At 55.8% G+C, this 26,912-nt stretch overlaps 1 protein-coding gene across 1 annotated transcript in view; it reads left to right on the top strand.

Moving 5' to 3' along the window:
• LOC137301970 (zinc finger protein 665-like) overlaps positions 1–19,524 on the top strand; it is a 33,833-nt gene extending 14,309 nt beyond the window's left edge. Inside the window, exon 2 of the mRNA XM_067971687.1 lies at positions 16,637–19,524. Coding sequence (XP_067827788.1) covers positions 16,756–18,807 — 2,052 coding nt within the window. The 5' untranslated portion in view covers positions 16,637–16,755 and the 3' untranslated portion in view covers positions 18,808–19,524. The remainder of the gene's footprint in view (positions 1–16,636) is intronic.
• The last annotated feature ends 7,388 nt before the right edge of the window (positions 19,525–26,912 follow it).

Raw genomic sequence — 26,912 nt, 5'->3', positions numbered from 1 at the left:
GACTGTGGGAAACGATCCCTCCTCATCCTGTGTGACTGTGGGAAACGATCCCTCCTCATCCTGTGTGACTGTGGGAAACTATCCCTCCTCATCCTGTGTGACCGTGGGAAACTATCCCTCCTCATCCTGTGTGACTGTGGGAAACGATCCCTCCTCATCCTGTGTGACCGTGGGAAACTATCCCTCCTCATCCTGTGTGACCGTGGGAAACGATCCCTCCTCATCCTGTGTGACTGTGGGAAACTATCCCTCCTCATCCTGTGTGACCGTGGGAAACTATCCCTCCTCATCCTGTGTGACTGTGGGAAACGATCCCTCCTCATCCTGTGTGACTGTGGGAAACGATCCCTCCTCATCCTGTGTGACTGTGGGAAACGATCCCTCCTCATCCTGTGTGACTGTGGGAAACGATCCCTCCTCATCCCGTGTGACTGTGGGAAACTATCCCTCCTCATCCTGTGTGACCGTGGGACACTATCCCTCCTCATCCTGTGTGACTGTGGGAAACGATCCCTCCTCATCCCGTGTGACTGTGGGAAACTATCCCTCCTCATCCTGTGTGACTGGGAAACTATCCCTCCTCATCCTGTGTGAGTGTGGGAAACGATCCCTCCTCATCCTGTGTGACTGGGAAACGATCCCTCCTCATCCTGTGTGACCGTGGGAAACTATCCCTCCTCATCCTGTGTGACTGTGGGAAACTATCCCTCCTCATCCTGTGTGACTGGGAAACTATCCCTCCTCATCCTGTGTGACCGTGGGAAACTATCCCTCCTCATCCTGTGTGACCGTGGGAAACGATCCCTCCTCATCCTGTGTGACTGTGGGAAACGATCCCTCCTCATCCTGTGTGACTGTGGGAAACGATCCCTCCTCATCCTGTGTGACTGGGAAACGATCCCTCCTCATCCTGTGTGACCGTGGGAAACTATCCCTCCTCATCCTGTGTGACTGTGGGAAACTATCCCTCCTCATCCTGTGTGACTGTGGGAAACTATCCCTCCTCATCCTGTGTGACTGTGGGAAACTATCCCTCCTCATCCTGTGTGACTGTGGGAAACGATCCCTCCTCATCCTGTGTGACTGTGGGAAACGATCCCTCCTCATCCTGTGTGACTGTGGGAAACTATCCCTCCTCATCCTGTGTGACTGGGAAACGATCCCTCCTCATCCTGTGTGACTGTGGGAAACTATCCCTCCTCATCCTGTGTGACTGGGAAACGATCCCTCCTCATCCTGTGTGACTGTGGGAAACTATCCCTCCTCATCCTGTGTGACTGTGGGAAACTATCCCTCCTCATCCTGTGTGACTGGGAAACTATCCCTCCTCATCCTGTGTGACCGTGGGAAACTATCCCTCCTCATCCTGTGTGACTGGGAAACTATCCCTCCTCATCCTGTGTGACTGTGGGAAACTATCCCTCCTCATCCTGTGTGACTGTGGGAAACTATCCCTCCTCATCCTGTGTGACTGGGAAACTATCCCTCCTCATCCTGTGTGACTGGGAAACTATCCCTCCTCATCCTGTGTGACCGTGGGAAACTATCCCTCCTCATCCTGTGTGACTGGGAAACTATCCCTCCTCATCCTGTGTGACTGTGGGAAACTATCCCTCCTCATCCTGTGTGACTGGGAAACTATCCCTCCTCATCCTGTGTGACTGGGAAACTATCCCTCCTCATCCTGTGTGACTGTGGGAAACTATCCCTCCTCATCCTGTGTGACTGGGAAACTATCCCTCCTCATCCTGTGTGACTGTGGGAAACTATCCCTCCTCATCCTGTGTGACTGGGAAACGATCCCTCCTCATCCTGTGTGACTGTGGGAAACTATCCCTCCTCATCCTGTGTGACTGGGAAACTATCCCTCCTCATCCTGTGTGACTGTGGGAAACTATCCCTCCTCATCCTGTGTGACCGTGGGAAACTATCCCTCCTCATCCTGTGTGACTGTGGGAAACGATCCCTCCTCATCCTGTGTGACTGTGGGAAACGATCCCTCCTCATCCTGTGTGACTGTGGGAAACGATCCCTCCTCATCCTGTGTGACTGTGGGAAACTATCCCTCCTCATCCTGTGTGACTGGGAAACGATCCCTCCTCATCCTGTGTGACTGTGGGAAACTATCCCTCCTCATCCTGTGTGACTGTGGGAAACGATCCCTCCTCATCCTGTGTGACTGTGGGAAACTATCCCTCCTCATCCTGTGTGACTGTGGGAAACTATCCCTCCTCATCCTGTGTGACTGTGGGAAACTATCCCTCCTCATCCTGTGTGACTGTGGGAAACGATCCCTCCTCATCCTGTGTGACTGTGGGAAACGATCCCTCCTCATCCTGTGTGAGTGTGGGAAACGATCCCTCCTCATCCTGTGTGACTGTGGGAAACTATCCCTCCTCATCCTGTGTGACTGTGGGAAACGATCCCTCCTCATCCTGTGTGACTGTGGGAAACGATCCCTCCTCATCCTGTGTGACTGTGGGAAACGATCCCTCCTCATCCTGTGTGACTGTGGGAAACTATCCCTCCTCATCCTGTGTGACTGTGGGAAACTATCCCTCCTCATCCTGTGTGACTGTGGGAAACTATCCCTCCTCATCCTGTGTGACTGGGAAACTATCCCTCCTCATCCTGTGTGACTGGGAAACGATCCCTCCTCATCCTGTGTGACCGTGGGAAACTATCCCTCCTCATCCTGTGTGACTGTGGGAAACTATCCCTCCTCATCCTGTGTGACTGTGGGAAACTATCCCTCCTCATCCTGTGTGACTGGGAAACTATCCCTCCTCATCCTGTGTGACTGTGGGAAACTATCCCTCCTCATCCTGTGTGACTGTGGGAAACGATCCCTCCTCATCCTGTGTGACTGTGGGAAACTATCCCTCCTCATCCTGTGTGACCGTGGGAAACGATCCCTCCTCATCCTGTGTGACTGTGGGAAACTATCCCTCCTCATCCTGTGTGACTGGGAAACTATCCCTCCTCATCCTGTGTGACCGTGGGAAACGATCCCTCCTCATCCTGTGTGACCGTGGGAAACGATCCCTCCTCATCCTGTGTGACTGTGGGAAACTATCCCTCCTCATCCTGTGTGACTGGGAAACTATCCCTCCTCATCCTGTGTGACTGTGGGAAACTATCCCTCCTCATCCTGTGTGACTGTGGGAAACGATCCCTCCTCATCCTGTGTGACTGTGGGAAACTATCCCTCCTCATCCTGTGTGACCGTGGGAAACGATCCCTCCTCATCCTGTGTGACTGTGGGAAACTATCCCTCCTCATCCTGTGTGACTGGGAAACTATCCCTCCTCATCCTGTGTGACCGTGGGAAACGATCCCTCCTCATCCTGTGTGACCGTGGGAAACGATCCCTCCTCATCCTGTGTGACTGTGGGAAACGATCCCTCCTCATCCTGTGTGACCGTGGGAAACGATCCCTCCTCATCCTGTGTGACTGTGGGAAACGATCCCTCCTCATCCTGTGTGACTGTGGGAAACGATCCCTCCTCATCCTGTGTGACTGTGGGAAACTATCCCTCCTCATCCTGTGTGACTGTGGGAAACTATCCCTCCTCATCCTGTGTGACTGGGAAACGATCCCTCCTCATCCTGTGTGACTGTGGGAAACTATCCCTCCTCATCCTGGGTGACTGTGGGAAACGATCCCTCCTCATCCTGTGTGACCGTGGGAAACTATCCCTCCTCATCCTGTGTGACTGTGGGAAACTATCCCTCCTCATCCTGTGTGACCGTGGGAAACGATCCCTCCTCATCCTGTGTGACTGTGGGAAACGATCCCTCCTCATCCTGTGTGACTGTGGGAAACTATCCCTCCTCATCCTGTGTGACTGTGGGAAACTATCCCCCCTCATCCTGTGTGACTGTGGGAAACTATCCCCCCTCATCCTGTGTGACTGTGGGAAACTATCCCTCCTCATCCTGTGTGACTGTGGGAAACTATCCCTCCTCATCCTGTGTGACTGTGGGAAACTATCCCCCCTCATCCTGTGTGACTGTGGGAAACGATCCCTCCTCATCCTGTGTGACTGGGAAACTATCCCTCCTCATCCTGTGTGACTGGGAAACTATCCCTCCTCATCCTGTGTGACTGTGGGAAACTATCCCTCCTCATCCTGTGTGACTGGGAAACGATCCCTCCTCATCCTGTGTGACTGTGGGAAACTATCCCTCCTCATCCTTTGTGACTGGGAAACTATCCCTCCTCATCCTGTGTGACTGTGGGAAACTATCCCTCCTCATCCTGTGTGACTGTGGGAAACTATCCCTCCTCATCCTTTGTGACTGGGAAACTATCCCTCCTCATCCTGTGTGACTGTGGGAAACTATCCCTCCTCATCCTGTGTGACTGTGGGAAACTATCCCTCCTCATCCTGTGTGACTGTGGGAAACGATCCCTCCTCATCCTGTGTGACTGTGGGAAACTATCCCTCCTCATCCTGTGTGACTGTGGGAAACTATCCCTCCTCATCCTGTGTGACTGTGGGAAACTATCCCTCCTCATCCTGTGTGACTGTGGGAAACTATCCCTCCTCATCCTGTGTGACTGTGGGAAACGATCCCTCCTCATCCTGTGTGACTGGGAAACTATCCCCCCTCATCCTGTGTGACTGTGGGAAACGATCCCTCCTCATCCTGTGTGACTGGGAAACTATCCCTCCTCATCCTGTGTGACTGTGGGAAACTATCCCTCCTCATCCTGTGTGACTGTGGGAAACTATCCCTCCTCATCCTGTGTGACTGGGAAACTATCCCTCCTCATCCTGTGTGACTGTGGGAAACTATCCCTCCTCATCCTGTGTGACTGTGGGAAACGATCCCTCCTCATCCTGTGTGACTGTGGGAAACTATCCCTCCTCATCCTGTGTGACTGTGGGAAACGATCCCTCCTCATCCTGTGTGACCGTGGGAAACTATCCCTCCTCATCCTGTGTGACTGTGGGAAACGATCCCTCCTCATCCTGTGTGACTGTGGGAAACGATCCCTCCTCATCCTGTGTGACTGGGAAACTATCCCTCCTCATCCTGTGTGACTGTGGGAAACGATCCCTCCTCATCCTGTGTGACTGGGAAACTATCCCTCCTCATCCTGTGTGACTGTGGGAAACTATCCCTCCTCATCCTGTGTGACTGTGGGAAACGATCCCTCCTCATCCTGTGTGACTGTGGGAAACTATCCCTCCTCATCCTGTGTGACTGGGAAACTATCCCTCCTCATCCTGTGTGACTGTGGGAAACGATCCCTCCTCATCCTGTGTGACTGTGGGAAACTATCCCTCCTCATCCTGTGTGACTGTGGGAAACGATCCCTCCTCATCCTGTGTGACCGTGGGAAACTATCCCTCCTCATCCTGTGTGACTGTGGGAAACGATCCCTCCTCATCCTGTGTGACTGTGGGAAACGATCCCTCCTCATCCTGTGTGACTGGGAAACTATCCCTCCTCATCCTGTGTGACTGTGGGAAACGATCCCTCCTCATCCTGTGTGACTGTGGGAAACGATCCCTCCTCATCCTGTGTGACCGTGGGAAACTATCCCTCCTCATCCTGTGTGACTGTGGGAAACGATCCCTCCTCATCCTGTGTGACTGTGGGAAACGATCCCTCCTCATCCTGTGTGACTGTGGGAAACTATCCCTCCTCATCCTGTGTGACTGGGAAACTATCCCTCCTCATCCTGTGTGACTGTGGGAAACGATCCCTCCTCATCCTGTGTGACTGGGAAACGATCCCTCCTCATCCTGTGTGACCGTGGGAAACGATCCCTCCTCATCCTGTGTGACTGTGGGAAACTATCCCTCCTCATCCTGTGTGACTGGGAAACGATCCCTCCTCATCCTGTGTGACTGTGGGAAACGATCCCTCCTCATCCTGTGTGACTGTGGGAAACGATCCCTCCTCATCCTGTGTGACTGTGGGAAACTATCCCTCCTCATCCTGTGTGACTGTGGGAAACTATCCCTCCTCATCCTGTGTGACTGGGAAACTATCCCTCCTCATCCTGTGTGACTGTGGGAAACTATCCCTCCTCATCCTGTGTGACCGTGGGAAACGATCCCTCCTCATCCTGTGTGACTGTGGGAAACTATCCCTCCTCATCCTGTGTGACTGGGAAACTATCCCTCCTCATCCTGTGTGACTGTGGGAAACGATCCCTCCTCATCCTGTGTGACTGTGGGAAACGATCCCTCCTCATCCTGTGTGACTGTGGGAAACGATCCCTCATCATCCTGTGTGACTGTGGGAAACGATCCCTCCTCATCCTGTGTGACTGTGGGAAACTATCCCTCCTCATCCTGTGTGACTGTGGGAAACGATCCCTCCTCATCCTGTGTGACTGTGGGAAACGATCCCTCCTCATCCTGTGTGACTGTGGGAAACGATCCCTCCTCATCCTGTGTGACTGTGGGAAACTATCCCTCCTCATCCTGTGTGACTGTGGGAAACGATCCCTCCTCATCCTGTGTGACTGTGGGAAACGATCCCTCCTCATCCTGTGTGACTGTGGGAAACGATCCCTCCTCATCCTGTGTGACTGTGGGAAACTATCCCTCCTCATCCTGTGTGACTGTGGGAAACGATCCCTCCTCATCCTGTGTGACTGTGGGAAACGATCCCTCCTCATCCTGTGTGACCGTGGGAAACGATCCCTCCTCATCCTGTGTGACTGTGGGAAACGATCCCTCCTCATCCTGTGTGACTGTGGGAAACGATCCCTCCTCATCCTGTGTGACTGTGGGAAACGATCCCTCCTCATCCTGTGTGACTGTGGGAAACTATCCCTCCTCATCCTGTGTGACTGGGAAACTATCCCTCCTCATCCTGTGTGACTGTGGGAAACTATCCCTCCTCATCCTGTGTGACTGTGGGAAACTATCCCTCCTCATCCTGTGTGACTGTGGGAAACTATCCCTTCTCATCCTGTGTGACCGTGGGAAACTATCCCTCCTCATCCTGTGTGACTGTGGGAAACGATCCCTCCTCATCCTGTGTGACTGTGGGAAACTATCCCTCCTCATCCTGTGTGACCGTGGGAAACTATCCCTCCTCATCCTGTGTGACCGTGGGAAACGATCCCTCCTCATCCTGTGTGACTGTGGGAAACTATCCCTCCTCATCCTGTGTGACTGTGGGAAACTATCCCTCCTCATCCTGTGTGACTGGGAAACGATCCCTCCTCATCCCGTGTGACTGTGGGAAACTATCCCTCCTCATCCCGTGTGACTGTGGGAAACGATCCCTCCTCATCCTGTGTGACTGGGAAACTATCCCTCCTCATCCTGTGTGACCGTGGGAAACTATCCCTCCTCATCCTGTGTGACCGTGGGAAACTATCCCTCCTCATCCCGTGTGACCGTGGGAAACTATCCCTCCTCATCCTGTGTGACTGTGGGAAACGATCCCTCCTCATCCTGTGTGACCGTGGGAAACGATCCCTCCTCATCCTGTGTGACCGTGGGAAACTATCCCTCCTCATCCCGTGTGACCGTGGGAAACTATCCCTCCTCATCCTGTGTGACTGTGGGAAACTATCCCTCCTCATCCTGTGTGACTGTGGGAAACGATCCCTCCTCATCCTGTGTGACTGTGGGAAACTATCCCTCCTCATCCTGTGTGACTGGGAAACGATCCCTCCTCATCCTGTGTGACTGTGGGAAACGATCCCTCCTCATCCTGTGTGACTGTGGGAAACTATCCCTCCTCATCCTGTGTGACCGTGGGAAACTATCCCTCCTCATCCTGTGTGACTGTGGGAAACGATCCCTCCTCATCCCGTGTGACTGTGGGAAACTATCCCTCCTCATCCTGTGTGACCGTGGGACACTATCCCTCCTCATCCTGTGTGACTGTGGCAAACGATCCCTCCTCATCCCGTGTGACTGTGGGAAACTATCCCTCCTCATCCTGTGTGACTGGGAAACTATCCCTCCTCATCCTGTGTGAGTGTGGGAAACGATCCCTCCTCATCCTGTGTGACTGGGAAACGATCCCTCCTCATCCTGTGTGACCGTGGGAAACTATCCCTCCTCATCCTGTGTGACTGGGAAACTATCCCTCCTCATCCTGTGTGACCGTGGGAAACTATCCCTCCTCATCCTGTGTGACTGTGGGAAACTATCCCTCCTCATCCTGTGTGACTGGGAAACTATCCCTCCTCATCCTGTGTGACCGTGGGAAACGATCCCTCCTCATCCTGTGTGACTGGGAAACGATCCCTCCTCATCCTGTGTGACTGTGGGAAACGATCCCTCCTCATCCTGTGTGACTGTGGGAAACGATCCCTCCTCATCCTGTGTGACTGGGAAACGATCCCTCCTCATCCTGTGTGACTGTGGGAAACTATCCCTCCTCATCCTGTGTGACTGTGGGAAACTATCCCTCCTCATCCTGTGTGACTGGGAAACGATCCCTCCTCATCCTGTGTGACTGTGGGAAACTATCCCTCCTCATCCTGTGTGACTGTGGGAAACTATCCCTCCTCATCCTGTGTGACTGTGGGAAACGATCCCTCCTCATCCTGTGTGACTGTGGGAAACGATCCCTCCTCATCCTGTGTGACTGTGGGAAACTATCCCTCCTCATCCTGTGTGACTGGGAAACGATCCCTCCTCATCCTGTGTGACTGTGGGAAACTATCCCTCCTCATCCTGTGTGACTGGGAAACTATCCCTCCTCATCCTGTGTGACTGTGGGAAACTATCCCTCCTCATCCTGTGTGACTGGGAAACTATCCCTCCTCATCCTGTGTGACTGTGGGAAACTATCCCTCCTCATCCTGTGTGACCGTGGGAAACTATCCCTCCTCATCCTGTGTGACTGTGGGAAACGATCCCTCCTCATCCTGTGTGACTGTGGGAAACGATCCCTCCTCATCCTGTGTGACTGTGGGAAACGATCCCTCCTCATCCTGTGTGACTGTGGGAAACTATCCCTCCTCATCCTGTGTGACTGTGGGAAACTATCCCTCCTCATCCTGTGTGACTGTGGGAAACGATCCCTCCTCATCCTGTGTGACTGTGGGAAACTATCCCTCCTCATCCTGTGTGACTGTGGGAAACTATCCCTCCTCATCCTGTGTGACCGTGGGAAACGATCCCTCCTCATCCTGTGTGACTGTGGGAAACTATCCCTCCTCATCCTGTGTGACTGTGGGAAACTATCCCTCCTCATCCTGTGTGACTGTGGGAAACTATCCCTCCTCATCCTGTGTGACTGGGAAACTATCCCTCCTCATCCTGTGTGACTGGGAAACTATCCCTCCTCATCCTGTGTGACTGTGGGAAACTATCCCTCCTCATCCTGTGTGACTGTGGGAAACTATCCCTCCTCATCCTGTGTGACTGGGAAACGATCCCTCCTCATCCTGTGTGACCGTGGGAAACTATCCCTCCTCATCCTGTGTGACTGTGGGAAACTATCCCTCCTCATCCTGTGTGACTGGGAAACTATCCCTCCTCATCCTGTGTGACTGGGAAACTATCCCTCCTCATCCTGTGTGTCTGTGGGAAACTATCCCTCCTCATCCTGTGTGACCGTGGGAAACTATCCCTCCTCAACCTGTGTGACTGTGGGAAACGATCCCTCCTCATCCTGTGTGACCGTGGGAAACGATCCCTCCTCATCCTGTGTGACTGTGGGAAACTATCCCTCCTCATCCTGTGTGACCGTGGGAAACGATCCCTCCTCATCCTGTGTGACCGTGGGAAACTATCCCTCCTCATCCTGTGTGACTGTGGGAAACGATCCCTCCTCATCCTGTGTGACCGTGGGAAACGATCCCTCCTCATCCTGTGTGACCGTGGGAAACTATCCCTCCTCATCCTGTGTGACTGTGGGAAACTATCCCTCCTCATCCTGTGTGACCGTGGGAAACTATCCCTCCTCATCCTGTGTGACTGTGGGAAACGATCCCTCCTCATCCTGTGTGACTGTGGGAAACTATCCCTCCTCATCCTGTGTGACCGTGGGAAACTATCCCTCCTCATCCTGTGTGACTGTGGGAAACTATCCCTCCTCATCCTGTGTGACTGGGAAACTATCCCTCCTCATCCTGTGTGACTGTGGGAAACTATCCCTCCTCATCCTGTGTGACTGGGAAACGATCCCTCCTCATCCTGTGTGACTGTGGGAAACTATCCCTCTTCATCCTGTGTGACCGTGGGAAACGATCTCTCCTCATCCTGTGTGACTGTGGGAAACTATCCCTCCTCATCCTGTGTGACTGTGGGAAACTATCCCTCCTCATCCTGTGTGACTGGGAAACTATCCCTCCTCATCCTGTGTGACTGTGGGAAACTATCCCTCCTCATCCTGTGTGACCGTGGGAAACGATCCCTCCTCATCCTGTGTGACCGTGGGAAACGATCCCTCCTCATCCTGTGTGACCGTGGGAAACTATCCCTCCTCATCCTGTGTGACTGTGGGAAACTATCCCTCCTCATCCTGTGTGACTGTGGGAAACTATCCCTCCTCATCCTGTGTGACTGTGGGAAACTATCCCTCCTCATCCTGTGTGACTGTGGGAAACGATCCCTCCTCATCCTGTGTGACTGTGGGAAACTATCCCTCCTCATCCTGTGTGACCGTGGGAAACAATCCCTCCTCATCCTGTGTGACTGTGGGAAACTATCCCTCCTCATCCTGTGTGACTGTGGGAAACTATCCCTCCTCATCCTGTGTGACTGTGGGAAACTATCCCTCCTCATCCTGTGTGACTGTGGGAAACTATCCCTCCTCATCCTGTGTGACTGTGGGAAACGATCCCTCCTCATCCTGTGTGACTGTGGGAAACGATCCCTCCTCATCCTGTGTGACCGTGGGAAACGATCCCTCCTCATCCTGTGTGACTGTGGGAAACTATCCCTCCTCATCCTGTGTGACTGTGGGAAACGATCCCTCCTCATCCTGTGTGACTGTGGGAAACTATCCCTCCTCATCCTGTGTGACTGTGGGAAACTATCCCTCCTCATCCTGTGTGACTGTGGGAAACTATCCCTCCTCATCCTGTGTGACTGTGGGAAACTATCCCTTCTCATCCTGTGTGACCGTGGGAAACTATCCCTCCTCATCCTGTGTGACTGGGAAACTATCCCTCCTCATCCTGTGTGACTGTGGGAAACTATCCCTCCTCATCCTGTGTGACTGTGGGAAACGATCCCTCCTCATCCTGTGTGACCGTGGGAAACTATCCCTCCTCATCCTGTGTGACTGGGAAACGATCCCTCCTCATCATGTGTGACTGTGGGAAACGATCCCTCCTCATCCTGTGTGACCGTGGGAAACTATCCCTCCTCATCCTGTGTGACTGGGAAACGATCCCTCCTCATCCTGTGTGACTGGGAAACTATCCCTCCTCATCATGTGTGACTGTGGGAAACGATCCCTCCTCATCCTGTGTGACCGTGGGAAACTATCCCTCCTCATCCTGTGTGACTGTGGGAAACTATCCCTCCTCATCCTGTGTGACTGGGAAACGATCCCTCCTCATCCTGTGTGACTGGGAAACTATCCCTCCTCATCCTGTGTGACTGGGAAACGATCCCTCCTCATCCTGTGTGACTGTGGGAAACTATCCCTCCTCATCCTGTGTGACCGTGGAAACTATCCCTCCTCATCCTGTGTGACTGTGGGAAACTATCCCTCCTCATCCTGTGTGACCGTGGGAAACTATCCCTCCTCATCCTGTGTGACTGGGAAACTATCCCTCCTCATCCTGTGTGACTGTGGGAAACGATCCCTCCTCATCCTGTGTGACTGGGAAACTATCCCTCCTCATCCTGTGTGACTGTGGGAAACGATCCCTCCTCATCCTGTGTGACTGGGAAACGATCCCTCCTCATCCTGTGTGACTGTGGGAAACGATCCCTCCTCATCCTGTGTGACTGGGAAACTATCCCTCCTCATCCTGTGTGACTGTGGGAAACGATCCCTCCTCATCCTGTGTGACTGGGAAACTATCCCTCCTCATCCTGTGTGACTGTGGGAAACGATCCCTCCTCATCCTGTGTGACTGGGAAACGATCCCTCCTCATCCTGTGTGACCGTGGGAAACGATCCCTCCTCATCCTGTGTGACTGTGGGAAACTATCCCTCCTCATCCTGTGTGACTGGGAAACGATCCCTCCTCATCCTGTGTGACTGTGGGAAACTATCCCTCTTCATCCTGTGTGACCGTGGGAAACGATCTCTCCTCATCCTGTGTGACTGTGGGAAACTATCCCTCCTCATCCTGTGTGACTGGGAAACTATCCCTCCTCATCCTGTGTGACTGTGGGAAACTATCCCTCCTCATCCTGTGTGACCGTGGGAAACGATCCCTCCTCATCCTGTGTGACCGTGGGAAACGATCCCTCCTCATCCTGTGTGACTGTGGGAAACTATCCCTCCTCATCCTGTGTGACTGTGGGAAACGATCCCTCCTCATCCTGTGTGACTGTGGGAAACTATCCCTCCTCATCCTGTGTGACCGTGGGAAACGATCCCTCCTCATCCTGTGTGACTGTGGGAAACTATCCCTCCTCATCCTGTGTGACTGTGGGAAACTATCCCTCCTCATCCTGTGTGACTGTGGGAAACTATCCCTCCTCATCCTGTGTGACTGTGGGAAACTATCCCTCCTCATCCTGTGTGACTGGGAAACGATCCCTCCTCATCCTGTGTGACTGTGGGAAACTATCCCTCCTCATCCTGTGTGACCGTGGGAAACGATCCCTCCTCATCCTGTGTGACTGTGGGAAACTATCCCTCCTCATCCTGTGTGACTGTGGGAAACTATCCCTCCTCATCCTGTGTGACTGGGAAACTATCCCTCCTCATCCTGTGTGACTGTGGGAAACGATCCCTCCTCATCCTGTGTGACTGTGGGAAACTATCCCTCCTCATCCTGTGTGACTGTGGGAAACGATCCCTCCTCATCCTGTGTGACTGTGGGAAACTATCCCTCCTCATCCTGTGTGACCGTGGGAAACGATCCCTCCTCATCCTGTGTGACTGTGGGAAACTATCCCTCCTCATCCTGTGTGACTGTGGGAAACGATCCCTCCTCATCCTGTGTGACTGTGGGAAACTATCCCTCCTCATCCTGTGTGACTGTGGGAAACTATCCCTCCTCATCCTGTGTGACTGTGGGAAACTATCCCTCCTCATCCTGTGTGACCGTGGGAAACGATCCCTCCTCATCCTGTGTGACTGTGGGAAACTATCCCTCCTCATCCTGTGTGACTGGGAAACTATCCCTCCTCATCCTGTGTGACTGTGGGAAACTATCCCTCCTCATCCTGTGTGACTGTGGGAAACTATCCCTCCTCATCCTGTGTGACCGTGGGAAACGATCCCTCCTCATCCTGTGTGACCGTGGGAAACGATCCCTCCTCATCCTGTGTGACCGTGGGAAACGATCCCTCCTCATCCTGTGTGACCGTGGGAAACTATCCCTCCTCATCCTGTGTGACCGTGGGAAACTATCCCTCCTCATCCTGTGTGACTGTGGGAAACTATCCCTCCTCATCCTGTGTGACCGTGGGAAACTATCCCTCCTCATCCTGTGTGACTGTGGGAAACTATCCCTCCTCATCCTGTGTGACTGTGGGAAACTATCCCTCCTCATCCTGTGTGACTGTGGGAAACTATCCCTCCTCATCCTGTGTGACTGTGGGAAACGATCCCTCCTCATCCTGTGTGACTGTGGGAAACTATCCCTCCTCATCCTGTGTGACTGTGGGAAACTATCCCTCCTCATGCTGTGTGACTGTGGGAAACTATCCCTCCTCATCCTGTGTGACTGGGAAACTATCCCTCCTCATCCTGTGTGACTGTGGGAAACTATCCCTCCTCATCCTGTGTGACTGTGGGAAACTATCCCTCCTCATCCTGTGTGACTGTGGGAAACTATCCCTCCTCATCCTGTGTGACTGTGGGAAACTATCCCTCCTCATCCTGTGTGACTGGGAAACGATCCCTCCTCATCCTGTGTGACCGTGGGAAACTATCCCTCCTCATCCTGTGTGACTGTGGGAAACTATCCCTCCTCATCCTGTGTGACTGGGAAACTATCCCTCCTCATCCTGTGTGACTGTGGGAAACTATCCCTCCTCATCCTGTGTGACCGTGGGAAACTATCCCTCCTCATCCTGTGTGACTGGGAAACTATCCCTCCTCATCCTGTGTGACTGTGGGAAACGATCCCTCCTCATCCTGTGTGACCGTGGGAAACTATCCCTCCTCATCCTGTGTGACCGTGGGAAACTATCCCTCCTCATCCTGTGTGACCGTGGGAAACTATCCCTTCTCATCCTGTGTGACCGTGGGAAACTATCCCTCCTCATCCTGTGTGACTGGGAAACTATCCCTCCTCATCCTGTGTGACTGTGGGAAACGATCCCTCCTCATCCTGTGTGACTGGGAAACTATCCCTCCTCATCCTGTGTGACTGTGGGAAACGATCCCTCCTCATCCTGTGTGACTGTGGGAAACTATCCCTCCTCATCCTGTGTGACTGTGGGAAACGATCCCTCCTCATCCTGTGTGACCGTGGGAAACTATCCCTCCTCATCCTGTGTGACTGGGAAACGATCCCTCCTCATCATGTGTGACTGGGAAACTATCCCTCCTCATCCTGTGTGACTGGGAAACGATCCCTCCTCATCCTGTGTGACTGTGGGAAACGATCCCTCCTCATCCTGTGTGACTGTGGGAAACTATCCCTCCTCATCCTGTGTGACTGTGGGAAACTATCCCTCCTCATCCTGTGTGACTGGGAAACTATCCCTCCTCATCCTGTGTGACCGTGGGAAACTATCCCTCCTCATCCTGTGTGACTGTGGGAAACTATCCCTCCTCATCCTGTGTGACTGTGGGAAACTATCCCTCCTCATCCTGTGTGACTGGGAAACTATCCCTCCTCATCCTGTGTGACTGTGGGAAACTATCCCTCCTCATCCTGTGTGACTGGGAAACTATCCCTCCTCATCCTGTGTGACTGTGGGAAACTATCCCTCCTCATCCTGTGTGACTGGGAAACGATCCCTCCTCATCCTGTGTGACCGTGGGAAACGATCCCTCCTCATCCTGTGTGACTGTGGGAAACTATCCCTCCTCATCCTGTGTGACTGTGGGAAACTATCCCTCCTCATCCTGTGTGACCGTGGGAAACTATCCCTCCTCATCCTGTGTGACTGTGGGAAACTATCCCTCCTCATCCTGTGTGACTGTGGGAAACTATCCCTCCTCATCCTTCTCCACCTGTCCCCAGCCTTTGACACGTTGACCTCACCATCCTCCTCCAATGCCTCTCCTCCATCCTCCAGCTGGGTGGGACTGCCCTCACCTGGTTCCATTCCTATCTATCCAGTCGTTGTCAGAGAATCACCTGCAATAGTCTCTCTTCCCACTCCCGCACCGTTACCCCTGGAGTCCCCCAAGGATCTCTCCTTGACCCCCTCCTGTTCCTCATCTTCATTCTGCCCCTCGGCGACATCATCTAAAAACATGACGTCAGATTCCACATGTACGCTGACGACACCCAGCTCTACCTCACCACCACCTCCCTCGACCCCTTCACTGTCTCTGATCTGTCACATTGCTTGTCTGACGTTCAGTACTGGATGAGCAGAAATTTCCTTCAACTTAATATTGGGAAGACCGAACACATTGTCTTCGGTCCCCAGCACAATCTCCGTTCCCGAGTCACCGACTCCATCCCTCTCCCTGGTCACTGTCTGAGATGGAACCAGACTGTTCACAACCTTGGCCTCCTATTTGACCCTGAGATGACCTTCCGACCCCATATCCTCTCCATCACCAAGACCTTCCACTTCCACAACATCGCCCGTCTCCACCCCCGCCTCAGCTCATCTGCTGCTGAAACCCTCATCCATGCCTTTGTTACCTCCAGACTGGAATATTCCAGTGTTGTCCTGGGCGGCCTCCCATCTTCCCCCCTCCATAAACTATTTGAGCTCATCCAAAACTCTGCTGCCCGTATCGTAACTCGCACCAAGTCCTGTTCACCCATCACCCCTGCGCTCGCTGACCTGCATTGGCTCCCGGTCCGGGAACGCCTCGATTTTAAAATTCTCATCCTTGTGTTCAAATCCCTCCATGGCCCTCACCCCTCCCTATCTCTGTAACTTCCTCCAGCCCTGCAACCCTCCGAGATCTCTGCGCTCCTCCAATTCTGGCCTCTTGCACATCCCCGATTTTATACACCCTACCCTTGGCGACCGTGCCTTCAGCTGCCTCAGCCCTAAGCTCTGGAATTCCCTTCCTAAACCTCTCTGCCTCTGTACTTCTCCATCTTTAAGACGCTCCTTAAAACCTACCTCTTTGACCAAGCTTTTGGTCACCTGTCCTAATATCTCCTTATTTAGCTCAGTGTCAAATTTTGTTTGAAAATCGCTCCTGTGTAGCGTTTTTCTATGTTAAAGGCGCTGTATAAATGCAAGATGTTGATGGTTGGCGTGGCTGGATCTTTGGGGGGCTGGATCTTTGTGGGGCTGGACTCGATGGCCGAGAGTGGGTCCACTGGGTCATTGGTCGGTATTGGGTGCTGTGTGACGGTGCTGATGTGCAGTGTGAGTATCCAATGGTTACTTTTTCTTTCCCACATACCTGTGACCAGGGACCCTGAGCACGTTGAAGAGTTGGATCTCACTGAGACTGGGGGGACGAGTCTGCCCCCCCCCTGAAAACGGCCTGCGCGAGCGGAAGGACAAACTGGAGAAAGAACCGCGTCTGCAAATGGAAGTGGTGTCGTCGGACGAGTCGGAGGGAGGGGGCAGGGTGTTGGAGGGCGGGGGAAACGAGTCCAAGGATGCGGGAGACCCTTCCGAAACCGCAGAGCCTGAGAAGGATGGTACCGAGGAGGCGTTGCTGGAGGCTGGACGGAAAGGTGGGAGGTGGGCGAGGGCCGCCTCGTACTGCTGCTCCCAGTGCAGGCAGGACTTTGTCTCAATGTCCAAGCTGCGATGCCATGAGAGGACCCACACAGGCGAGCAGCCCTTCACCTGCTGCAGCTGCGGCAAACGCTTCTCACAGAGGTTCAACTTCCAGCGCGACTCCAGCACACGTGAGGAGCAGCCCCCCTCCAAGTGTGGCCCGTGTGGGAGGGCCTTGGTCAGCGTGTTGGCCCTGCAGGATCACGAGCGCGTACACACTGACCAGCGGCCCCGCCCATGCTCGCATTGCGACGGGAGCTTGAGCTGCGTGTCCGCACTCAGTGACCTCGTGCGCCCGTTTGAGTGTCCCAAGTGTGATAAAGGCTTTGGGCGCCTCGCCACGCTGCCCGGCCACCAGCAGATCCACAGCGCCCAGTGCCCGTCCAGGTGCAGCAAGTGTGACCAGACCTCCCACCACCTGACGGGCCTGCAGGAGCACCAGCGAGGCCAGGCCCAGGACAAGCCCCACCGATGTGACGAGTGTGGCCTGACTTTGGTCTTTGTGAAGCAGCTGTCTAACCAGGCCGGGGCCAGGCCCTTCACCTGCTCCCAGTGCCACCACTCCTTCCACCGCCTGCAGGAACTGAAGCAGCACCAGGAGAGACACAGCACCCAGAACTCCTACACCTGTGGGCCACGCGGCATGGGCTGTACGTCGGCCGCAGACCCGGAGAGACACAGCCAGGTGCACGGCCCAGAGACCAGGCCCTTCGCCTGTGGCAAGGCCTTCAGCCAGGCCAGCACCCTCCAGAGACACAAGTGTTTCCTCCCCAAGGGGCAGGCCGGGACGAGGGACCGGAGGTCAGGCTGGCATCGGGGGTCGGACCAGGGACCGGGGTGCGGTCGGGGGTCTGGGCGGGGACCGGGCCGGGGGTCGGACCAGAGACCGGGGTGTGGGCGGGGACCGGGCCGGGGGTCGGACCAGAGACCGGGGTGTGGGCGGGGACCGGGCCGGGGGTCGGACCAGAGACCGGGGTGTGGGCGGGGACCGGGCCGGGGGTCGGACCAGAGACCGGGGTGTGGGCGGGGACCGGGCCGGGGGTCGGACCAGAGACCGGGGTGTGGGCGGGCGTTGGCTCGGGGTCGGGTTCAGCCCTACAGCTGTCCTGAGTGCGACGTGGCATTCAGTGAGAAGGCCCAGCTGCAGTGTCACCTGGCCTCCCACGCAGGGGAGCGCCCGTTCGAGTGCACCGAGTGCGGGAAGGCCTTCACCCGACTGCGCGGGTTGCAGGACCACCAGCGGATCCACACGGGCGAGCGACCCTTCCTCTGCATCCAGTGCAGCAAGTCCTTCACGCGGATGTCGGCCCTGCGGGTTCACCTACAGGTGCACGGTGGGGACAGGCCCTACGCGTGCAGCCTCTGCGGCATGAAGTTTGCCTTCGGCTCCCGCCTGCGGCGTCACATGAGGACTCACACGGGCGAGCGGCCGTATGTCTGTGCCCAGTGCGGGGTGGCCTTTGCTCAGTCCTCCAACCTCAAGGACCATCAGCGCAGCCACTCTGGGGAGAAGCCCCACGTGTGCCGGGACTGCGGCCGGGCCTTCGTCTCTTCCTCCACGCTGGTCAAACACCTGCGCACTCACACTGGGGAGAAGCCCTACACCTGCCAGCTGTGCTGCAAATCCTTCACCCAGTCCTCCACCCTGAAGAGGCACAAGTGCCCAGCGGCTCAGCAGGAGGCGGGGGAACCCGGGCAGGACGGAGCTCCTGCTGCCGAGGGGATGGAGCAAATTGAGGAGGATATCCTGTGTATCTGCGAGTGCGGCAAACCGTACGTGAAGCGACCCTGCGGCCAGCCCCTGCGATGCCCACATAAAGCCCAGGGACGCTGCAAGAGCAAGGACCTGTCGTGAGGGACATCAGGTGCCAACACTGACCTGACCGGCAGTACCTTGGATGCTTTGTGCTGATCACTGCACTGGTGCTGATTATCAGAGGCGTTGACAAGCACACAGTGGGCAGTGCCAGTCTACAAGTGGCACTCTCCTCACAAACAAATAACCAACAGAACAAACATTCAGAGAGAAGCTGCTGTGGAAGGAGAAGGATTGCACCAAGTGGAGACCTGGGTTGCAGCTGCTGAATGTGGTTCATCACTGCCAGCCCTGGGCCATTCCGTCACCATCACCATCTCCGTCGGGCTATGGCGGTGACTGCTCTATGGGCTCTGGCATTGTGAGAGATGAGGCAACAACTGGGCATGAGCAGGGCACACTGCCAGCTGCCCATGTCAACAGTATTGATGTAAACTGCAAGCTGACAGTCCAGCCTTTCACCTTCAATCAGACAAACTAACCCACAGGGAGCCCTCACTCCTCTCACAAATCCCCTCAGGATGCCTCAGATCTCCACCTCAATGAACGCTTACTGATCAATCAGAATTGAGCTGAATGTTCTGACTCCAGAAACCTCCTGTGCTGTAATAGTTTGAGACGTGACAGGCGGTGGACCAGGGCCCCTTTTCAAAGGGGTGGGATGGGCAGGATGAGAGGACAGCCAGTGTATCGAGGAGCAACAGGCAGCCAAGGTCAGGGGGTACAGACTAGTGCATTGGGGAGAGGGTGGGGCAGGGTGAGGGGGTACAGACTAGCGCATTGGGGAGAGGGTGGGGCAGGGTGAGGGGGTACAGACTAGCGCATTGGGGAGAGGGTGGGGCAGGGTGAGGGGGTACAGACTAGCGCATTGGGGAGAGGGTGGGGCAGGGTGAGGGGGTACAGACTAGCGCATTGGGGAGAGGGTGGGGCAGGGTGAGGGGGTACAGACTAGCACATTGGGGAGAGGGTGGGGCAGGGTGAGGGGGTAATGGGTAGAGACGAGTATCGGGAGTTTGGCCAGGATAAGGGGGTACACTAGAACGGAGAGAAGGGGCACGGTGAGGGGGCAGATACTAGTTTGTCGAGGTGGGGGGGGGGGGGCAAGTGAGACAGTATACACGAGTCTATCAGGAGATTGGCCAGGATGAAGGGGTATGCATTAGTGTGACAAAGGGAGAGGGGCAGGGTGAGGGGGAACAAAGTAATTTATCGGGGAGAGAGGGTGAGGGGGACCACAATAATGAACACTCGTGTATCAGGGCGAGGGGCATGTCGAGGGAGTTCACTAGTGTATTAGGGCGAGGGGCAGGGTGAGGGAGTACACGAGTGTATCAGGGTGAGGGAGTACACTAGTGTATCAGGGTGAGGGAGTACACTAGTGTATCGGTGAGGGAGTACACTAGTGTATCAGGGCGAGGGGCAGGGTGAGGGAGTACACTAGTGTATCAGTGAGGGGCAGGGTGAGGGAGTACACTAGTGTATCAGGGCAAGGGACAGGGTGAGGGAGTACACTAGTGTGTCAGGGCGAGGGGCAGGGCCAGTGAGTGCACTAGTGTATCAGGGTGAGGTAGTACACTCGTGTATCGGCGAGGGGCAGGGTGAGGGAGTACACGAGTGTGTCAGGGCGAGGGGCAGGACCAGGGAGCACACTGGTGTATCAGGGCGAGGGGCAGGGTGAGGGAGTACACGAGTGTATCAGGGTGAGGGGCAGGATGCGGGAGTACGCTAGTGTATCAGGGTGAGGGGGAGGGTGCAAGAGTACACTGGTGTATCAGGGTGAGGGAATACACTCGTGGATCAGGGTGAGGGAGTACACTAGTGTATCAGGGTGAGGGGAAGGGTGCAGGTGTACACTAGTGTATCAGGGTGAGGGAGTACACTAGTGTGGCAGGGTGAGGATGTACACTAGTGTATCAGGGCGAGGAGCAGGGTGAGGGAGTAAACTAGTGTATCAGGGTGAGGGAGTACACTAGTGTATCAGGGCGAGGAGCAGGGTGAGGGAGTAAACTAGTGTATCAGGGTGAGGGAGTACACGAGTGTATCAGGGCGAGGAGCAGGGTGAGGGAATACACTCGTGGATCAGGGTGAGGGAGTACACGAGTGTATCAGGGTGAGGGAGTACACTAGTGTGGCAGGGTGAGGATGTACACTAGTGTATCAGGGCGAGGGGCAGGGTGAGGGAGTACACTAGTGTATCAGGGTGAGGGAGTACACTAGTGTGGCAGGGTGAGGATGTACACGAGTGTATCAGGGCGAGGAGCAGGGTGAGGGAGTACACTAGTGTATCAGGGTGAGGGAGTACACCAGTGTATCAGGGTGAGGGAGTACACCAGTGTGTCAGGGTGAGGGAGTACACTAGTGTATCAGGGTGAGGGAGTACACTAGTGTATCAGGGTGAGGGAGTACACTAGTGTATCAGGGTGAGGGATGTACACTAGTGTGGCAGGGTGAGGGAGTACACCAGTGTGTCAGGGTGAGGGAGTACACTAGTGGGGCAGGGTGAGGGTGCACACTAGTGTATCAGGGCGAAGGGGAGGGAGTACACTCGTGTATTGGCGAGTGGCAGTGTGAGGGAGTATACTCGTGTATCAGGGTGAGGGAGTACACTCGTGCATCAGGGCGAGGGGCAGGGTGAGGGAGTATACTCGTGTATCAGGGTGAGGGAGTACACTCGTGTATCAGGGCGAGGGGCAGGGTGAGGGAGTATACTCGTGTATCAGGGTGAGGGAGTACACTCGTGCATCAGGGCGAGGGAGTACACTCGTGTATCAGGGCGATGGGCAGGGTGAGGGAGTACACTCGTGTATCAGGGCGAGGGGCAGGGTGAGGGAGTACACTTGTGTATCAGGGCGAGTGGCAGTGTGAGGGAGTACACTAGTGTATCAGGGCGAGGGGCAGGGTGAGGGAGTACACTAGTGTATCAGGGCGAGGGGCAGGGTGAGGGAGTACAATAGTGTATGAGGGCGAGGGGCAGGGTGAGGGTGTACCTAGTGTACGAGGGCGAGGGGCAGGGTGAGGGTGCACACTAGTGTATCAGGGCGAAGGGGAGGGAGTACACTCGTGTATCAGGGTGAGGGAGTACACTCGTGTATTGGCGAGTGGCAGTGTGAGGGAGTATACTCGTGTATCAGGGTGAGGGAGTACACTCGTGCATCAGGGCGAGGGGCAGGGTGAGGGAGTATACTCGTGTATCAGGGTGAGGGAGTACACTCGTGCATCAGGGCGAGGGAGTACACTCGTGTATCAGGGCGAGGGGCAGGGTGAGGGAGTACACTCGTGTATCAGGGCAGGGTGAGGGAGTACACTCGTGTATCAGGGCGAGTGGCAGTGTGAGGGAGTACACTAGTGTATCAGGGCGAGGGGCAGGGTGAGGGAGTACAATAGTGTATGAGGGCGAGGGGCAGGGTGAGGGTGTACCTAGTGTACGAGGGCGAGGGGCAGGGTGAGGGTGTACCTAGTGTACGAGGGCGAGGGGCAGGGTGAGGGAGTACACTAGTGTATCAGGGCGAGGGGCAGGGTGAGGGAGTACACTAGTGTATCAGGGCGAGGGGCAGTGTGAGGGAGTACACTCGTGTATCAGGGTGAGTGTGTGCAGTAGTGTATCGGCGATGGGCAGGATGAGGGAGTACACTCGTGTATCAGGGCGAGGGAGTACACTTGTGTATCAGGGTGAGGGGCATGATGAGGGAGTATGCTAGTGTATCAGTGTGAGGGAGTACACTAGTGCATCAGGGTGAGGGGCAGTGTGAATGTGTGCACTAGTGTATCAGGGCGAGGGGCAGGGTGAGGAAGTATACTAGTGTATCAGGGTGAGTGAGTACACGAGTGTATCAGGCTGAGTGTGTGCACTAGTGTATCAGGGCGAGGGGCAGGGTGAGGGAGTATACTAGTGTATCAGGGTGAGTGAGTACACGAGTGTATCAGGCTGAGTGTGTGCACTAGTGTATCAGGGCGATGGGCAGGGTGAGGGAGTACACTAGTGTATCAGAGCGAGGGGCAGGGTGAGGGAGTACACTCGTGTATCAGGGTGAGCGAGTACACGAGTGTATCAGGGTGAGCGAGTACACTTGTGTATGAGGGTGAGGGGCATGGTGAGGCAGTATGCTCGTGTATCAGGGTGAGGGAGTACACTTGTGTATCGGCGATGGGCAGAGTGAGGGAATGCACTAGTGTATCAGGGTGAGGGGCAGGGTGAGTGTGTGCAGTAGTGTATCAGGGCGAGGGGCAGGACGAGGGAGCACACTCGTGTATCAGGGAGGTGGGGCAGATTCAGGGGGTGTACACTAGTATATCGTTGAGTGGAGCGGGATGAGGGTACACACTAGTGTATTGAGTGAGGGAGTACACACTAGTGTATTGAGTGAGGGAGTACACACTAGTGTATTGAGTGAGGGAGTACACACTAGTGTATTGAGTGAGGGAGTACACACTAGTGTATTGAGTGAGGGAGTACACACTAGTGTATTGGGGAGAGATGCAGGGTGAGGGGGTAAACACTATCGGAGAGAGTGGCAGGGTGAGGGAGAACACAAGTTTATCAGGGCGAGGAGCACGATGTGGGAGTAAACACGACTGTGTCGGGGAGGAGGACGACTCTTGAGTTCGATACTCGTGTGGTTTAATGGAATGCCGGGCAGTTTTTAGTTGGTGATTCTGCCAGTTAATTCACCTGAACCCATGGCCTTCTCTTCCAATTGTGTGTTTGAGTATGTATGTGTGCGTGTGCGTGTCCGTAAGTGCGCATGCATCTGTGTGCGTGTGTGTTTGGTGTGTGTGTGTCTGTCAGTGGTGAGAACTGCACCAGCTCCCAAAGCAGCACCAGTCCATGAACACACAGCAGAGACACGTGGGAGTGGGAGTGAGTTAGGGGTGTGGGAGTGGGTGAGGGGAGAGTGTGTGAGGGGTGTGGGAGTGGGTGAGGGGTGTGGGAGTGGGTGAGGGGTGTGGGAGTGGGTGAGGGGTGTGGGAGTGGGTGAGGGGTGTGGGAGTGGGTGAGGGGTGTGGGAGTGGGTGAGGGGAGAGTGTGTGAGGGGTGTGGGAGTGGGTGAGGGGAGAGTGTGTGAGGGGTGTGGGAGTGGGTGAGGGGAGAGTGGGTGAGGGGTGTGGGAGTGGGTGAGGGGTGTGGGAGTGGGACTGTGTGAGGGAGTGGGTGTGGGACTGTGTGAGGGGTGTGGGAGTGGATGAGGGGTGGGTGAGGGGAGTGGGAGTGTGTGAGGGAGTGTGTGAGGGGTGTGGGTGAGGGGTGTGGGAGTGGGTGAGGGGTGTGGGAGTGGGTGAGGGGAGTGGGAGTGTGTGAGGGAGTGGGTGAGGGGTGTGGGTGAGGGGTGTGGGAGTGGGTGAGGGGAGAGTGGGTGAGGGGTGTGGGAGTGGGTGTGGGAGTGGGTGAGGGGTGTGGGAGTGGGTGAGGGGAGTGGGTGTGGAGCAAGGGGTGAGGGTGACAGTTTGCCTAAAGCAATAAAGGTTTCACTGAAATAAATGTGTTTTTACTGTGTGAACTGGTTTTTACTCCCCCCCAGTGCAGAGTCGTGCCCAGCGGGTACTGTGCACTCCCCCCAGTGCAGAGTCGTGCCCAGCGGGTACTGTCCACTCCCCCCAGTGCAGAGTCGTGCCCAGCGGGTACTGTCCACTCCCCCCAGTGCAGAGTCGTGCCCAGCGGGTACTGTCCACTCCCCCCAGTGCAGAGTCGTGCCCAGCGGGTACTGTCCACTCCCCCCAGTGCAGAGTCGTGCCCAGCGGGTACTGTCCACTCCCCCCAGTGCAGAGTCGTGCCCAGCGGGTACTGTCCACTCCCCCCAGTGCAGAGTCGTGCCCAGCGGGTACTGTCCACTCCCCCCAGTGCAGAGTCGTGCCCAGCGGGTACTGTCCACTCCCCCAGTGCAGAGTCGTGCCCAGCGGGTACTGTCCACTCCCCCCAGTGCAGAGTCGTGCCCAGCGGGTACTGCCCACTCCCCCAGTGCAGAGTCGTGCCCAGCGGGTACTGTCCACTCCCCCCAGTGCAGAGTCGTGCCCAGCGGGTACTGTCCACTCCCCCAGTGCAGAGTCGTGCCCAGCGGGTACTGTCCACTCCCCCCAGTGCAGAGTCGTGCCCAGCGGGTGCTGTCCACTCCCCCCAGTGCAGTGTCGTGCCCAGCGGGTACTGTCCACTCCCCCCACTGCAGAGTCGTGCCCAGCGGGTACTGTCCACTCCCCCCTGTACAGAGTCGTGCCCAGCGGGTACTGTCCACTCCCCCCAGTGCAGTGTCGTGCCCAGCGGGTACTGTCCACTCCCCCCAGTGCAGAGTCGTGCCCAGCGGGTACTGTCCACTCCCCCCTGTACAGAGTCGTGCCCAGCGGGTACTGTCCACTCCCCCCAGTGCAGTGCCATGCCCAGCGGGTACTGTCCACTCCCCCCAGTGCAGACTCGTGCCCAGCGGGTACTGTCCACTCCCCCCAGTGCAGACTCGTGCCCAGCGGGTACTGTCCACTCCCCCCAGTGGAGAGTCGTGCCCAGCGGGTGCTGTCCACTCCCCCCAGTGCAGAGTCGTGCCCAGTGGGTACTGTCCACTCCCCCCTGAACAAAGTCGTGCCCAGCGGGTACTGTCCACTCCCCCCAGTGCAGAGTCGTGCCTAGCGGGTACTGTCCACTCCCCCCGTACAGAGTCGTGCCCAGCGGGTACTGTCCACTCCCCCCAGTGCAGAGTTGTGCCCAGCGGGTACTGTCCATTCCCCCCAGTGCAGTGTCGTGCCCAGCGGGTACTGTCCACTCCCCCCAGTGCAGAGTCGTGCCCAGCGGGTACTGTCCATTCCCCCCAGTGCAGTGTCGTGCCCAGCGGGTATTGTCCACTCCCCCCAGTGCAGAGTCGTGCCCACCGGGTACTGTCCATTCCCCCCAGTGCAGAGTCGTGCCCAGCGGGTATTGTCCACTCCCCCCAGTGCAGAGTCGTGCCCACCGGGTACTGTCCACTCCCACCAGTCAAGACGGGGACCTAGCAGGTACTGTCCAATCCATCCAGTAGAGGGCGAGGCAGGGTGAGGAGGTACACATTAGTGCTTCAGGGAGATAGGGGCAGTGAGTGGGTAAATGCTGGTGCAGCAGGGAGATTGGAAGGATGAGAGGGGGACACATTATTCCAGACAAAAGGGATGCAAGGGGCTAGGGTGATTGGGTTCACACGAGTGTATGAAGGAGAGAGGGGCAATACGAGTGGGTAAACACTTGTTTATGGGGGAGGTGGAGGAAGGGTGAGGGGGAACACAGTAATGTATCGGGGAGAGGGTGAGGGGGAACACAGGAATGTATCGGGGAGAGAGGGGGGTGAGGGGGAACACAGGAATTTATCGGGGCGAGAGGGAGGGTGAGGGGGAACACAGGAATTTATCGGGGTGAGGGGGAACACAGTAATGAATCGGGGAGAGAGGGTGAGGTGGGATACTGTAATCTATTGGGGAGAGAGGGAGGGTGAGGGGGAGCACAGTAATGTATCGGGGAGAGAGGGAGGGTGAGGGGGAACACAGCAATGTATCGGGGAGAGAGGGGGGTGAGGGGGAACACAGGAATTTATCGGGGCGAGAGGGAGGGTGAGGGGGAACACAGGAATTTATCGGGGTGAGGGGGAACACAGTAATGAATCGGGGAGAGAGGGTGAGGTGGGATACTGTAATGTATTGGGGAGAGGCAGGGTGAGGGGGAACACAGCAATGTATCGGGGAGAGAGGAAGTGTGAGGGGGAACACAGTAATGTATCGGGGAGAGCAGGAGAGTGAGAGGGAACAAAGTAACCTATCGGGGAGAGAGGCAGGGTGAGGGGGAACACAGTAATGTATCAGGGAGAGAGGGTGAGGGTGAGGGGGAACACAGTAATGTATCAGGGAGAGAGGGTGAGGGTGAGGGGGAATACAGCAATGTATCGGGGAGAGGGGGAGAGTGAGGGAGAACACAGTAATGTATCGGGGAGAGGGTCAGGGTGAGGGGGAACACAGTAATGTATCGGGGAGAGGGGGAGATTGAGGGGGAACACAGTCATGTCTCGGGGAGAGAGGCGGAGTGAGGGGGAACATAGTAATGTATCGGGGAGAGAGGGGATGGTGATGGGGATCATAGTAATGTATCGGGGAGAGGGGGAAGGGTGAGGGGGAACACAGTGATGTATCGAGGAGAGGGTGAG

The sequence above is a fragment of the Heptranchias perlo genome, chromosome 35 (assembly GCF_035084215.1).
Source record: "Heptranchias perlo isolate sHepPer1 chromosome 35, sHepPer1.hap1, whole genome shotgun sequence".
NCBI classification, from domain to species: Eukaryota; Metazoa; Chordata; class Chondrichthyes; order Hexanchiformes; family Hexanchidae; genus Heptranchias; species Heptranchias perlo.
The sequence above is the reverse complement of the archived record's forward strand: the minus strand, read 5'-3'. Positions and strand labels throughout refer to the sequence as shown.